Raw genomic sequence first — 15,992 nt, 5'->3', positions numbered from 1 at the left:
CACATTTTCAGTGGCTTACTTCTCCTGACTCCTGATCCCCTCTTTTTGTCTGATACCCCTTTCCCTTTAGGGTTTTGTTTATTAGTTCCCTTTTCTCTCCTGATTTTATGTATATTTCTCCCCCTCCTCCCTTTTTTCCTCTCAATAGACTCCCCCTTCCACTCCTCCCCTTTATCTAGTCCTGTTCCTTCGATTTTAAATTTCATTTTTTTGCACCCCTGTCCAAAAAAGGATTTCTCTCACTCTTTTCAATATCCATCTTCTCTTTTTGTTTACTTTAGACTCTCACTTTCTCATTCATGACCAATATAATTAGCTGGTCTTTATCGCTCATACAATCATAATGTCCAAAATATCCATTCTAGGTTCTTCCCTCTAGGTGCTTTCTGCCATTGCTCATAGGGCTTGCCCCATGGATTCCTCTTTGCCATTGTGCTTCATTCTCAGAATGGCAATTATTGCAGGTATCAGAGAGGACACTGACTCACGTAGGGTCCATCCCCCACCACAGGTGTATACCTTCTTATAGTGGCCCTTTTTCCTATATTTGCTTAGAAACCTTCTCCCTGTGTCCATGCTCTCCCACTCCTCCAGGGAATCCAACTCCCCCACTACCAGGACAAGGAGACTTTTCAAACACCAAATTCCCCAGGTCTGATCCAGTGTAAGGTCTTCATCTCCCTTCACTGAGCATCTTTCTTGCTTTCTCCCCTTCTCTTTTAAAATAGTATTTTATTTTTTCCACTTATGTATAAAGACAATTTTTAACATTCATTTTTAATAAAATTTTGAGTTCAAAATTTTCTCCCTCCCTCTTTATGTAACCTTTCCCCTAAGATGTTAACAATGTGATATAGATTATACATGTGCAACCATATAAAACCTATTTCCATATTAGTCATGCTGTGAAAAAAGAAATATTTTGCAAAACAATTACAGTTTGCAAAAGGAAAAAACCACGAAAAGAATAAAGTGAAAATAGAATTCTTCTGTCTGCATTCAGACTCCATAGTTCTTTCCTGGATGTGTATAGCATTTTCCATCATAAATCTTTTGGAATTGTCTTGGGTTATTGTATTGCTGAGAAGAGTTAAGTCTATCACAGCTGATCATCACATAATGTTACTGTTACTGTGTACAATGTTCTCCTGGTTCTGCTCACTTCACTCAGCATCAGTTCATGTAAGTCTTTCCAGGTTTTTCAGAAACCTGCTTATTTCTTAAGCATTTCTTATAGCACAATAGTATTCTAATACATTGATATACTACAACTTGTTCAGCCATTCTCCAATCGATGAGCATTCCCTCAATTTCCAATTCTTTGCCACCACAAAATGAATTGCCACAAATATTTTTGTACATGTAGGTCCTTTTCCCCTTTCTATGATCTCTTTGGGATACAGACCTAGAAGTGGTATTGCTGGATCAAAGGGTATGCACATTTTTATAGCACTTTGGGCATAGTTCCAAATTGCTCTCCAGAATGGTTAGATCAGTTCACAGCTCCACCAATAGTACATTAGTGACTGACCATCTCACCTCACTCATAGTAGCATTTATTAGTGGAACCTCCTTCAAAGTAAGGTCTCCTTCCTTTCCCACCTTTTCAATCTTTCCCCTTCCTCTTCAAACAGTCCTTTGTAAACTCTTTTCTTTCTGAGACCATAGAGGTCATTTTTCCTTCATTGCTAGCCCCCAAGTTGGCACTGGCACATCATTCACTCCTCTCTGTTCCCTTGTTCTCCTTGCCCCCTTTATGTGCTCTCCCATGTTGAAATGTAGTTCCACAAAAAAAGGACTGACTCCTCTGTAGGCAGGGTGTTGCTAGGTTCTGCCCATAATACTTCCTGTCTACCTCTTCACTGTTACCGCTACCAGATTTCTTTCCAACTCTTCTTTATCCCACATATAGACTTTTTAGATTTTTTTTTTTTGGTCTACATGGCATAGTAGATTGAGTATTAGATTTATAAGCAGAAAGAACTGAATTCAAATCTAGCCTCGAATACTAGCTGTGTGACACTGGGAGTCACATAACTGTTTGGCTCAGTTTCCTCATCTATAAAATGGGAAATGATATATAATGATAACACCTACCTCCCAGGGTTATTGTGAGGATAAAATGAGCTAATATTTGTAAAGTGTTTTGCAAACCTATAAATGGAACCTATTATTATTTCAGCTATTATTAACAGGATAGGAGCCACCAGGGGAAGCATAACATGGATTAGCTATAACCTTAGCTATCGGGGATTCTGGGCTTTAGGGGGAAATACAGTCACATTCATTTAGCAGCCATCAGAAATATGTACACGGTACAGAAGCTCACTGGCATAAGTATTACATGTGCACTTCCAAAAAGTCTTCCAAATACCATCTTTATTATAGTGTTCAAAGGGATCACAAACTTTAAGCAGTGTCCATTTGGGGTATGTGTGTGTGTGTCAGATTTGTGATTTCATTGGTAGGAACTCCTGATAAGGAAATTCCTTCAAGAATGGAGTTGTCAATACAGACTGGCAACATGGCTACAATTTGTAATCTCAGAGAGTTGCCTCAAACACAGAGAAATCAAGTGACTTGATGATGGTCACACAGCTAGTAAATGTCAAAGGTGGGATTTGAAGTCAGGTCTTTCTGACACTAAGAATGGTCCTTTTCCCACCATACAACACTGCCTCTCTCTTAATTCAATTTTTTTTTGGAGGGGGGGAGGCAGGGCAATTCGGATTAAGTGACTTGCCCAAGGTCACACAGCTAATGTGTCAAGTGTCTGAGGCTGGATTTGAACTCAGGTCCTCCTGACTCCAGGGGTAGTGCTCTACTCACTGTGCCACCTAGCTGCCCCTCTCCCTTATCAGAGAGGTGTGGCATGATGGACAAGAGTCCAGAAAACCTGGGTTCAAATCTTACCTCTGACTCGTACTAGCTGTGAGAGCTTGTGCAAAGCATTTAACCTCTATATGCCTCTAGCAACTTCCCAGGATTTATCTACTAAGTCACAGATGGGTTGTAAGCTATAAAAAAAATTAAGGCAATTCAAATACACAAAACTGTCAAGCCTTGCAGGACTAATAATAATTTTATTTTACTAGTAACTGTTAAAAAGTGTCCTTAATTCCCTTGAAACTTAAAATTTAACAAAAATAAAATCCAAACTTAATTTTCCAACCATACCTTTTCTAAACTTGGATTTTACTTTAGAAGGTTCCTCATGAGGTTTTCCTCCATCTTGAATGGGAAGTACCATGTAGCACATAAGATCCAGAATTTTTTCACATGTCAACTAAATAGAAAAAAATGTTAAAAGTGTACGGTGTATATTTACATAGATGTGTCTATATATATAGGCACATGTAAATACATACATATATATTAATCTGAAGTTGCCCTAAAAAAATGACTCAAATTGTATATTAGTAGTGCACAAATCAAGGGAAACGCAGAGCAAAAAATGTGTATCTGAAGGCTTTGGACCTGTCCCAGGACAGTGTATTCTCTTTACAGGACTATCACATTGTTTATGAAGAAACTAAGACTAAGATTAAATCAGCCTAGTTTTCTTCTTTGAGGGAACAACATCCACTCTTTGGACTAACAATGCCAAAACATTAAAATATATAAGCCAAGAGACCAACAAATGTTTACTGTTTCATATGTAGGTAAGCTACGTGAATCAAAAAACTCTCACATTTCTACAGCAATCTAACAGGATTTTAAAAGTATTTTTCTCACAATGACTTAATAAGGTAGGCATTTATTCACAGAAGACATACAAAATATGAGATAGTGTACAGCAATAACCATAGATGTTCTAGTTCAGCAAAGGAAAATCCAGTGCAGAGTAAAATTGAAGAGCAAAATTCCACGGAAGGGATGATGAAATAGCCTTTTGAAGGATGGACAGGGTTTAGACAGGAAAAGTGTCTGGTTGGTCTCCCTGCCTCAAGTCTCTCCCCATGCCCGTCTACCCTCCACTTAGCTATCAAATTAACCTTTCTAAAGTGCAGGTCTGACTACGTCACCTCTCCTCCTCAATATATTCTACTTGCTCCCTGCCACATGTGGGATCAAACATAAAATCCCCTGTTTGTCATTCAAAGTCCTTAACAATCTGGTCCCCTCTGGCCTTTCTAATCTTCTTCTACTTTACTTGTACCATCCCACCCCCCATGTACTCAGAGACACAGCAACACTGGCCTCTTCCTTCCTTCTCTTCTTCCCTCCTTCCTTCCTAGTAAGTGGCAAAGGCAGGACTCCAATCTAGACCCTATGACACAAAACTCAGTACCATTTTCATTACACAACGGTGCCTCCCTAACAAGGACAATCACTCGATTCAGTTCAACTCCAGGCTTTAGCAAACACCTATTATTATTGCTGTTCTCATTAATGGTAATAATAGCCAATATTTCTGTAGGACTTGCTATGAGCCAGGCACTATGCTAATTGCTTTACAATGATTATCTCATTTGATCTTCACAACAGTCCTGCATGGTACAGCTCCACTTTAAAGAAGAGGAAATTAAGGCAAACGGACGTCAAGTGATTTGCCCAGGGTCACACAGTGAGTAAGTGTCTGAGGCTGGATCTGAACTCAGGTCTTCTTAACTTCAGGTCATGTATTCAATCCACTGCAACATAAGCTGCCTACAGGCATATCAGAAAACAGGGCTGTAACGTTGGATGGTTAAGGCAGGAAGTGAGAATGCCAGTTCTCAGACTGGAATAATGGAAAGAGTAGTGGATTTGGAATCAGAGGACTTGGGTTCAAATCTCCTCTCTGTTACTATGTGACTTTGAGTAAGACATTTGACCTCTTTGGGCCTTACTTTCTTCATCTATAAACTGAGAGGTTGGACTAAATATCCTCCAATCTCTGTTCCTATGAATTTCACCTTGATCTGGTTAACAATACGAAATGATTACTTCCTCTCTAAATTTTATCCTTTACCCTTCAAGGGCTCCAGTCTTACCTACTCAACCTACCATAGGCTACGTTAGCCAACCACAGCGATCTTTTCCTTTACTCATCATCAATTATATTCACAGACTATACCATATGACTTTCCATTTGAAAAGTATCTTACATGGATTTCTAATGGTTTCAAGTGGGGCATCTATGTCCACCAACTAAATTATAAGCTTCTTAAGGGCAAGGACCGTGTTGTTTTATACTTCCATGTTCCCCAATCAATCAACAAACATTTATTAAATACCCACTAAAGGCCAGACACTGTGTTAAATGCAGGAGATAAAAACTGGTGATGTATAAGACATTGGTAATGAAGGCAAGGACAGTCAAAGATGATTTCAATGTTTTGGGTCTGAAGGTTTAGAACTTTGTAAAGATGCATTTAACTAAATGAGAAAAGTAACATTGTCTAACAACACAAAAGTGCCAGAAGTGGTTAAATGCACTTTCACAAAACACATAGTACTTACTCTGTACTCCCCAAGAGCAAAGTGACAAGTTGCTAACTGGATGAGTGCTCTCTGATGCTCTAGTGTTCCTTGTCCAGTAATCTGCTGTTGAGGATGCGATCCCTGAAGAGCGGCTAAGTGATGTAGGCTGGCTATTGCCTTTTTATACTGCCCCTGAAAAGCCACAAAAGGAGGAAATACTATTTATAGAAAGGGATAAAAACCTTATTTTGTAAAAAATTTTCCAGCATCAATCAAGGTAGAAATAGTTGAGTAACTGCAAAGAACTGGCTATGCTTTGACCTTCTGGTATGTAGCAAGGCAATTCTGGAACAGAGTGAAACTGCATTCTTTAAAGCTATGCAGAGTTTATAGAATCTCACCTAAAAGGCATAGAGATTTTCTCTTCTAGATTTAATGAGTCTTACAGTTTAATATAACCACATAACCTCTGGGAAATTGTAATTGCCACCTCTAGCCTCGAGAGGGTTATAAGCCACCAAAGAACCAATGATCTGAGATCAAATACAATCTCCAAAATGAGTCTGTGCTAAAAGATATAAATGTAAAAGTGAGAGTAAGTAAAGTTGCCATCACTGTCTTCTTTACAGCTGGTTGCTCACATAGAGAAAGAGACAATCGAAAGATTATTAAAGCAATTTCTTCCTTTAAGTTATCATTCCTTGACCATTCACCTGCATTTCTGACTTTTTTCTCCATTTTATTTAGATCATTTACTTTCCTTATTTTTTCTGGAAGCAAGAGAACCTTTATAAAATTAGTTAACATGATCCAAGTCCATATGAAACCCAGCTCTTTAAATTATTTAATTGCTAAACATAATAAGCCTAATTGTCTTTCCTCTCTGCCCTTCTCACTACTGAAAGTAGAAAATTCTTCTTCCATCTTATTCTTTGATCATTTACTTTCCTTACTTTAAGATTAGATGATTCAGGTCTAAGGCCACAAAGGCTATATACCGTAGTAGAAAAAGGTCTAGAAAGTCACTCTTCTACTTCAAAACAAAACAAAACAAAACAAAAAAAGCCAAAACAAAAACAAACCAAAACTCCAAGGTTTTTTTGTTACGGGTTTAGGACAGTTTGTTCTTTCCTCACAGTGGGAAGATATTTATATATAACAAAAGATATTTATATATTATTGTTCACATGAATTGAGAACTCTGTATCAATGGACCATACTTATTCTGGCTACGAATGGGCAAAATTTAAAAGTACATGTAGACCATTTGAAAGTATGAAAACAAAATCCTGCACTCATTAAAACACAATGGAAGCAAGATCTGTACAAATGGAATTTAGCGTTTCATTTACCTGATAGATAATCATGTCAGTGAGAAAGATTCGTAGCCAAAGCCAGGTATCTGTTTTCCATGCTAAACATATTCTTGTAAATTCTGTGGAAAACAAAAAGACAAATTTATAGAAAAGAATATTATTATTTAACCTTGATTTCTGAGGCAAAACCTAAATGTTTGATTAGTCATATAGGAAAATTAAGCACAATAATACTAAACATTTTAATTTCTATTCACTTATCTTTCTAAATACATTGCTGCTCTTACAGGACTGTTTTCATTCAGGAAAAATGACAACGAGCAATGATTCCAAATTATCTTCCAAATTTAAAATTTATACAACACTTATAAAATCATGTTACATTTACATGTTACTAAAATTTTAAGCACGTGAAGGAAGTTGTGGGAGAGAAAAAATAAATGTTTGTCAATTAAAAATCTGTGTAGTGTGGTGTCGTATGGTATGGCGTGGGGTGGTGTGTGTGTGTGTGTGTGTGTGTGTATGTGTCTGCACTTATTCAAAAAAATCTCAAAGTATGTGCTGGTTCAAAATTTCAGAATGGGCTAGCAATCTGATCACACATTCACACTAGCATTTTACCACTGCCACAGACAGCTATGTGAGCCAAAGGCCTACACAGCCAGTCCCCGATTTATGAATGGGCCATGTTCCAAAAGTCTGAAGGCAGGCTTTTTGGAGATCAGGACACTCACAGAATATGATAAATTATGGCTGGCATCCTACAAAAGTCTGCTTATCTTATACTGGACTAAGAACACTATAGCGAAAAACCACCGTATGCAACAGGACAGGCAAATAAATGAGTAACTTTGAGAAAAAGATGAAGTATAGATTCATCCTGATAGGATAACCCCTGTCATTTTGTCTGCCTGTGGAGCTGTCCTGTGAAGTTGTGTTCATTGAGCTTATGAAATATGGGTTTACATTTTAATATTTTCATTTGTCTACAAAAAGTCTTTAGCCACTTGTTTGACGGTTCACTGAAAATTAAAAATAAGAGAATACTAGTAGGAGTGACTCATTCCTGGACTATTTGCATCAACTCCATGTAACAAGATGATGATGATAATGAAAACAAATATTAGTGATAGTTGGCATTTATATAGCACTTGAAAGTCTGGAAAATACATACATTACCTCATTTGATCCTTACAATAACCTTGTGAGGTGGGGAGTGAGTCACCACCACTTCACAGATGAAGAAACTGATGCTTAGAGTGGTTAGAGGACTTGCCCATGATCACACACTGACAACGTGTGACAGAGGCATGATCCAAACCCAGATCGTCAGCCTCTATCCGCTACACCAGGCTTCCTTCTGAAGCATGTTCCACAGTTCCAATCTGATATTCCAGGAACTCATCTACCTCTCACCCCAGCAATGGGGGTGCTGACACAAAGTATGGAGAACAATCAAGGTGAGTTGGAGATTCTAACACAATGAAGCAAACTTTACCTCACAGGTGCCAACTGATACTTGGTAGGATAAAATTCATAACTAGAATATGGCTCTAAAGTATGCCTTATTGAAAAGAAATGGCTTAGATGGGGGCGGGAGAAAAGGAAATGGAGTAGCACTTCATATTAAGAAGATACATTGATATGAGGAAATCCAGGAAAAGGATGGGGAGTGGGGAAGAGTGGGCATTAGGGTAAAGAAAGTTTGGGTAAAGATCAATGGAGGAAAAAACAGAAATGATATCATCTTGGGAGTATTGTCTTGGGCTACCTAGGCAGAAGGCAGAAATAGATAAAAAAAAAATTAGATAAATGGATTATAAGCCATGTCTGGAACAGGCATGCTAGAGTAGCGACAGTGTGCTGCTGTCATCTGGACTTCTGTTGGTGTTCTCTTTCAAAATCAAAGTAATAATTCCCTGGCCTGCTTAATGGTAAATTTCATTATTCAAAAGTGGCAAGCAACAGGCAGAAATGCTCTTTGGTACTTGGTTCTCACCACCAAGGTAATGTTGGTTGGTGAAGTAGAAATGATTGGACTTTTAGGGGAAGTGCTTGCTCCATCTCAGAATCCATCAAAGAAGAGAAAGAAGATGGGCTGATTCTGACAAGTACCCTAGATTTTACGAGAAAGCATTCAAAGAAAGGAGAAACAAGATTATATGTCTAGAAGTTTTATAGGGGAAGTTAATTCAGGATTTATGAGAAGTTCTCAAGCATGAAATTCTAAAGACATTTAAGAATCAATTCTGATGAGAAGAAAAAAGGGGAAGTGTCTAGAATTACCTACAGTACATAGGAAACTCCTCAACCTATTCTGATGAAAAAAACAAAAAAACAAAAAAAGAAGCCAAATCAAACCAGAAAATACAAGCAAGGGCAGTTAATGGAAGATGAACACAAAAATGTAATAGTACTATAGGAATACTTTATGGTTGAGAATGTTGTAAGAATAATGTAAGGAGAGAAAAAAACTCAGAAAGAGTTGAGCCTGGCAAGGAATACAAAAAATAAGGAAAAAGACAATGTTTAAGGGAAAATAAAGTGATTGAAGGGAGATGGCAGAGGAGAGAAGACAATTATAAGCAACAACTTTCATTTTGCTTGTCTTCACTGTTAAGGATCTTTGGAGTAGAATGGACAGAACGAATATGGACAATAAAGAGAAGAAACCTAAGAGAAGTGATGAAAGCAACTACTTGTCCTCAAAGAGTTCATGTCACCATGTCCAAGACATAGAAAGAATCTGAGGATGCGACTGCTGAGCCACTATCAGCAATGCCTGAAATGGGAAAGACACCATGGGCTCAGAGTAGGTGAAGTGTCCTAATTTTAAAAAATATGGAAGAAGATAAAGTCTTCAAATTATAGATTAGTGACCATGACTTTGATTCCTGGCAAAATTCTAGAACATAGTATTAATAACGAGACAGTTAATAAATATCTATAAAAGCAAGCAGTAATCACTAAGAAACAGCAAAGCAAATCATGCCAGATTAATTTCATTTCCCTTTGAAAAATGTCAGGGAATTTGTATGTCATGGAAATTCTCTAACGTGGGAATCTAGTTTATTTAAACTTCAGTAAAGCATTGAACAAAAATTTCTCATACTGTTCTCTCAGACAAGATAGAAAGATGTGGGCTGACAACAGGAAAGTAAGTGGGAATTTTAATTGGTTAAATAATCACATCAAAAGAATAAATATTATTGGGTCAATATTACTGTGGAAGCTGGCATCTAAATGAACCTGTTACAGACTCTGTAATAGTTAACATTTTTATTAATAGCCTGAATTAAGGCATATCAAATTTACAAATGATACAATACTAGAAAGGAAAACTAATGTGTGGCATGACAGGATCCACAAAAATGTCAACAAGTTACAGTTCTGGGCTGAATTAAGATGAAATTTAAAAGGGATAAATGTACAGTCTTGTACTTTGGTTCCAAAAATTAGCTTCATAGGTATAAGATGGAAGAAACATGGCTACATAGTATTTGATCTGAAAAGATATGGGGATTTTGGTGAACTGCAAGCTTTTTAAGAATCAAATATGACAGGGCAACAGTGTACAGAAAAAAGTACACGATAGTCCCACAGTATTCTTCTCTGATCAGGCTAAATCTGAAATAATTGTATTGAGTTCTAGACACAATGTTTTAAGGAATTCACCAGGAAGCTGGGCAACAGAGTAGGGTGGCCAGGACAATGGAGGATATCTTTAGATCTTATACAAAGATTGGATGAAGAATCTTAGAATATTTCATCTGGAAGAGTTTAGTAGGGATACTAAGTAACAGCTGTGCAAGGGTGGCCAGTAGGGGAATATTATTGGTTATTCTGTAACGTAAAAGAACGAATCATTCTGCTTCCAAAAAGTTCAGTAAAAATGATCAAGGTTAGCAAATCCATGGTAAAGGAATTTGTAAACAATGTTTAGCTATTCCTCTTTATACCACATATGAGCCAAGCTCTTTCCCTCTACCTTATTTTCATAAGCTGCTCCCCCTACCTCTACTCAAAATGGCAGGTTACAGGTACAGATATGCCTATTTTTAGGAAAAAGCGTGGGCAAAGGGTAATGAAGCTAAAAGCATTAAGCATTTATTCTACTGTATATTCAATCACACAAGTCTTGAAAGAGCCATCAGAGTATAAGAAAGAACAAAAGACCATAGCAAAGAGGGAAAAGAACTGGAGGGGGAAGGATAAAAATACGAAAGTGTTTATAAAACATTCTTGAAAATCATCAGGTGCAGCCAAGGATCAGCATTTCAAAACCACAAAGCAACATTAGCAATGGACGATTTCTGTTCAAAAGTAACAAAGGCTTAAAATGGTGTACTGGTGCCAATCATTTGTACAGCCCCAACTAGGCACTGTTGAAATAACATACACAAGCCAGTACAAAGTGAGAACATTCCTTACCCTTGTCAAGGAAATCTAGGGAATAGAGCAGCTCCCAGCTATCCCGTGCCAATTTGAAGCTTTCCAGGACTTCAACTGAATTGACAAGTTCTGCTTTATTAACTACAATGTGCCGGCTTCTTCCTTTCCCTGAACATTCTTCATCATCAGAACTCTGCTTTAAAAAATATGAATAATATGTTCAGTTCAACCTTCTATAACTGACTTACCTATTTCATATCACCTTTTAAATAAATGCTTTACTCCCATTTCTGGATGTTGCAAAGATAGCACATTATAGATTAGAAACACAGAAGGCTAGATAAGAGGCTAATTTCAATTCCTCAAAGATTTATTAAGTTCCTACTGTATGGTTTCATCATGTTTAATTTTGTGTCCCTAATAACAAAATCATGCTGGGGGAGCAGGGGATAGGAGTGGAGAATGAGAGCTGTCTCCAAGTATGTATAGGGTTATCATGTGGAAGAGTATTTGAACTTGCTGTGCCTTGCCCAGAGGGTAAAACTAGAGAGGAACAACGTAAGGAAAAATTTCCTAACATAGAGAACTATCCAAAAGTTAAACAGGTTGTCTTAAAAGGCAATAAGATTCTCTCAGTGGAGGTGATCAAGTAGAGGCCTTGTATAGAGACTGCTCTGAGGCTGATAATAACTCCAGGAATACTGTAGCAGTGACTTCTGTTTAGGTGTGGACAAAAACTAGGTTTGATATCCCTATGACTCAGATATAATACTACAGCAAACAAATAAAGATATAATAATATGATAAAAATACAATAAAAAATAATATATAGGGAATTCTCCACCTCCTAGCAATTAAGTTTTGAAAATTAAGCTTCTATAACAGTGAATGATCTTAACATATACCTTTCAGATCTAGACAAATCTAACCAAAAGGTAAACAAGAAAGAAGCTAAGGAACTAAATAGAAATTTGGAAAAATTAGATAGGATAGATCTCTGAAAACTACCAAATGGGAATAGAAAGGAATTTACATATTATCATGCGTGGTACTTAAAAAAAGATCTCTCCAAAAATAAGGTAAAGCAGAAATACTAAACACATCATTTATTGATCCCAATGCAATACAAATATACATATGTATACGTGTGTGTATGTGTGTGTGTGTGTGTGTGTGTGTGTGTGTGTATTATATATATATATTCAACAAACAGTTTAAAAGAAAGGTTTAAAAAAGTAATTAGAGACTAAAGAACTGGTAGGTCAAAGAACAAATTACAAAAATTGACAGAAAATTTCACCGAAGAAAAATGACAAAGAACCAATATAACAAAACTTAGGGGATGCATCTAAAGTAATTCTTAGAGAAAAATTTATAACTCCAAATGCTTTTATTAACAAAAGAGAGAAAGACAAACAACAAGTAAGAAAATAAATGTTAACCTGGTTTTTACAAAAAAAAAAAAAAAAGAAAGAAAACCAAATTGTGCATATCAAAATGAAAAAGAAGCCACAATAACCAAAGAGAAAATAAAAGAAATTATCAGAAAGTATTTTGCCCAATTATGATATGATATGATAACTTAGAGGAAATGGGTATTTACAAAATTATAAAATACCCAGTTAACAAAAGAAGAAACAGACTAATTAACTCAGTATCAATAAATAAAGAAATAAATACAACTGAACAAGCCGTTTTATAAATGAACTTCCAAAGAGGAAAAAAAATTCCAAGGTCAAATGGATCTATAAGTAAATTCAACCAAATATTAACAAATTGATTTATAATCCAAAAAGTAGAAACCTTTCTAATTTATGATATAAATCCATGATATAAAGATGATCTTGGTACCTAAACCAGGGGGAGACAAAGCAGAGAAGGAAAACTAAAAATCAACATTCCCTAAAGATGATGCAAATATTTTAAATAAAATATAACCAAGTAGCCTACCACAACATATTACAAAGATTATACACTATGACCAGGCTGGGTTTATACCAAGAATACAGTATTGGCTCAGCATAAGGAAGACTATAAATACAATAAACCATGTTAATAATATAAATTAAAAAAACCCATGATAACATCAATAGATGCCGAAAAAGTTTTTGTCAAAATTCAGTACTTATTTCTGTTAAAAACTCTAGAAAGCACAGGAATAAATGAAATTTATTAATAGTAAACATAGAAACTTAACCATAGTAAACATAACACACTAAATATTATCTATATAAATTCAAGAGCAAGGACAACAACCAACCAACCAACCAACCAACCAATGTAGGTCTCCTGTGAGCTCCTCTAGAACAGAGGCTTTTACCTTTCTTTGGAACTCCAGCTGCTTAGTACAGTGCCTGGCACATAGTAGGTGCTTAATACTTATTACTGGAAGATTGACTTGCAGATGTCACACAGATGTCAAAGTCAGATCATCTTAGGTAAAGTGGCATTTTCACAAGACTTACGGATTAGCAGTTCTACCCTTAATCTTCTCCTCTTGTGATTTTATGTGCCTTATGCATTGTGGTATTCTACTCTGTGTGAACTGTAGTCAAGCGTAGGAAATCAGAATGAAAGTTTCTCATTAGCACCGTTAACTAAGACTCTGAGATAAAAGAAAGGAGCAGAACTCATGGTACTAAGGGAAAGGTACGAGCCAAATGAAGGTTTGAAAAAGAAGGCCTAAGATATGGCTATATCTTGTTATATCCCCAACCAACCTTGAATCAGCAAACTATTTGGTCCAGAGGGCCAAAAATGGTTTCTACATTTTAATATAATCTTTTGTGGTATTTAAAAATGTAAAAATCATTCTTACCTTAGAGGCTATACAAAACCAGGAAGCAGATAGATTTGGCCCTTGGGGTAATAGTTTGTCAACCCCTGGCATGTGGAGGGAGAGGCAACTTCGGAGTTAGAAAGACTTATGTTCAAGTCTGTCACATTTCTGTCACATACTGGCTGTGTGACCCTGGGCAAGTCACTTCACCTCTAAGTGCCCCAGGTAACTCTAAGACTATAAACTGTAGAACAGATACAGATCTGCACTGATAAATTGATTCGATTCTTTCCTTACAAAGAAATTATAGTTCTGGGCAAAAAAACAAAAATCAGTAAAGAATGAACTTGGATCCATCTCTCATGCCATACAATGCAATAAATTCCTGATGGATAAACAAATTAATAATTTTTAAAACACTAGAATAAAACAAGAGCATATTTATCCCAGCTATGCAGGGGAGATAATTCTTGATTATTAAAGAAATGTGGAACATTATCAGTGACAAGATGGATGTGTTTGAGTATACATAAAATTTAAAAATGGTTAATATTTTATTGCATTTCATTGTGAAAAAGGAAAGAGAAAAATTACTGATTTTTAAAAAAATCTTATTACTCAAAATAGGGAAAAAATTGATAGAAATTTATGAAATCAGTCCCAAGATTCTATTTGGTAAATAACCAAAGGCAATAGATAACATTATCATCGTATGTGAAAATCACACTTGCTCTTAATGAAATGCATATTAAAACTTTATCATTACACACTTATTACACTGAGAAAAGTAGGCAAAGAAGTATGGGTCCCTCAAGGGTCTGTCCTGTTCTCTTTCTCTTTCCCCTCTATACACTTTCCCCTGGTGATCTAAGCAGCAACCATGGCTTCAATGATCATTTCAAGGCTGATGATTCTTAGATCCAATTTATTCAATCTTAACTTCTCCCCTGACCTGAAGTCATGTATCTCAACTTCCTCCTGGACATCTCTAACTAGATAACCTGTAGGCACCTCAAATTCAATGTCTAAAACAGAACTCATCATTTTTCTTACAAAAGCTTCCTCCCTTCTTCCAAACTTCTCTATTCAAGGAATCCTGAGGGAAAGACAGGAAGCAGCATGTGCTAGAAAAGTCAAACCACCAGCAATCACCACCACCACCTTGACTATCATCTCCTCTTAGACTCTGTTAGAGACACCTCAGGACCCTGAACTGGAATCTTTGGAATAATACTGTTTCTAGCTCAGAGTCCACAGCCATCACAATTAGAAGCAACCCTTGGGAAGATGTAGCTTGGCACCTGTCCTGTAGATGCCATAGCAACATTTATTAAAGACCCAGAAAAGAAAGTCCTGACACTTAACGTCTTTGGCACTGTTCAACGGTTCAACACCAGAAACTGGTAGGACTTTATCAGTGGAAATGACATTAAAGAAGAGGCATTACTATCTGCTTTGCCACTACACCCTGAGGATCCTGGGACATTTTCTTCTCACTTGTGCTATCTCCCCCTTTAAAATGTGACCTCCTGGAGAATAGGGACTCTTTTACTTTGTATCCCTGGTGCTTTGTACATCTGTTATACAGTTGTTTAGTTGTGTCCAACTCTTCATGATCTCATGGACCATACTGTCCATGGCTTTTTTTTTTTTTTTTTTGCAGATACTAGAGTGATTCACCATTTCCTTCTCCAATGGATCAAGGCCAACAGAGGTCAAGTAACTTACCCAGGGTCACACAGCTAGTAAGTGTGAGGCTGATTCCAAGCCCAGTACTCCATCTGCTAGGCACCACCTAGCTGCCTCTTTGTGTACAAAGGTTTTAAAAAACGCTTCATTCATTCATTCAAGGGCACCATCACCTTAATTTTGTGTCTTCCTTGATCCTCACTCACACTCATCCAATCTTGCTGTTTCTACCTTCACATCTCTTTTCTATGTCCCCTTCTTTCCATTCACACAGCCACCACCCAAGGTCCTCATCATCTCATACCTGGATTCTTGTAATAGTCTTCTGGCTGGTCACCCTACCTTAAGGCTCTCCCCACTCAGTACATCCAACAAGAAGCTGCTCAAGCTACGTTCTTGAAGCTCCAGTC

The 15,992-nt window shown here is 36.9% G+C and overlaps 1 protein-coding gene across 10 annotated transcripts in view; it reads right to left on the bottom strand.

Moving 5' to 3' along the window:
• INTS10 (integrator complex subunit 10) overlaps positions 1–15,992 on the bottom strand; it is a 46,040-nt gene that overhangs the window by 16,545 nt on the left and 13,503 nt on the right. For 5 of the 10 annotated variants that reach the window (XM_036750584.1, XM_036750581.1, XM_036750586.1 and 2 more), the window contains 4 exons: positions 11,154–11,307; positions 6,759–6,841; positions 5,446–5,598; positions 3,178–3,286 (listed from right to left, as the gene is read on the bottom strand). In XM_036750584.1, coding sequence (XP_036606479.1) covers positions 3,178–3,286; positions 5,446–5,598; positions 6,759–6,841; positions 11,154–11,307 — 499 coding nt within the window. Of the gene's footprint in view, positions 1–3,177; positions 3,287–5,445; positions 5,599–6,758; positions 6,842–11,153; positions 11,311–15,992 lie in introns of all 10 variants that reach the window. The other 5 variants (XM_036750580.1, XM_036750582.1, XM_036750585.1 and 2 more) reach the window with 1 other exon arrangement.

The sequence above is a fragment of the Trichosurus vulpecula genome, chromosome 3, assembly GCF_011100635.1.
Source record: "Trichosurus vulpecula isolate mTriVul1 chromosome 3, mTriVul1.pri, whole genome shotgun sequence".
Lineage (NCBI taxonomy): Eukaryota > Metazoa > Chordata > Mammalia > Diprotodontia > Phalangeridae > Trichosurus > Trichosurus vulpecula.
Note: the sequence above shows the minus strand (reverse complement) of the source record. Positions and strands in the feature narration are given on the sequence as shown.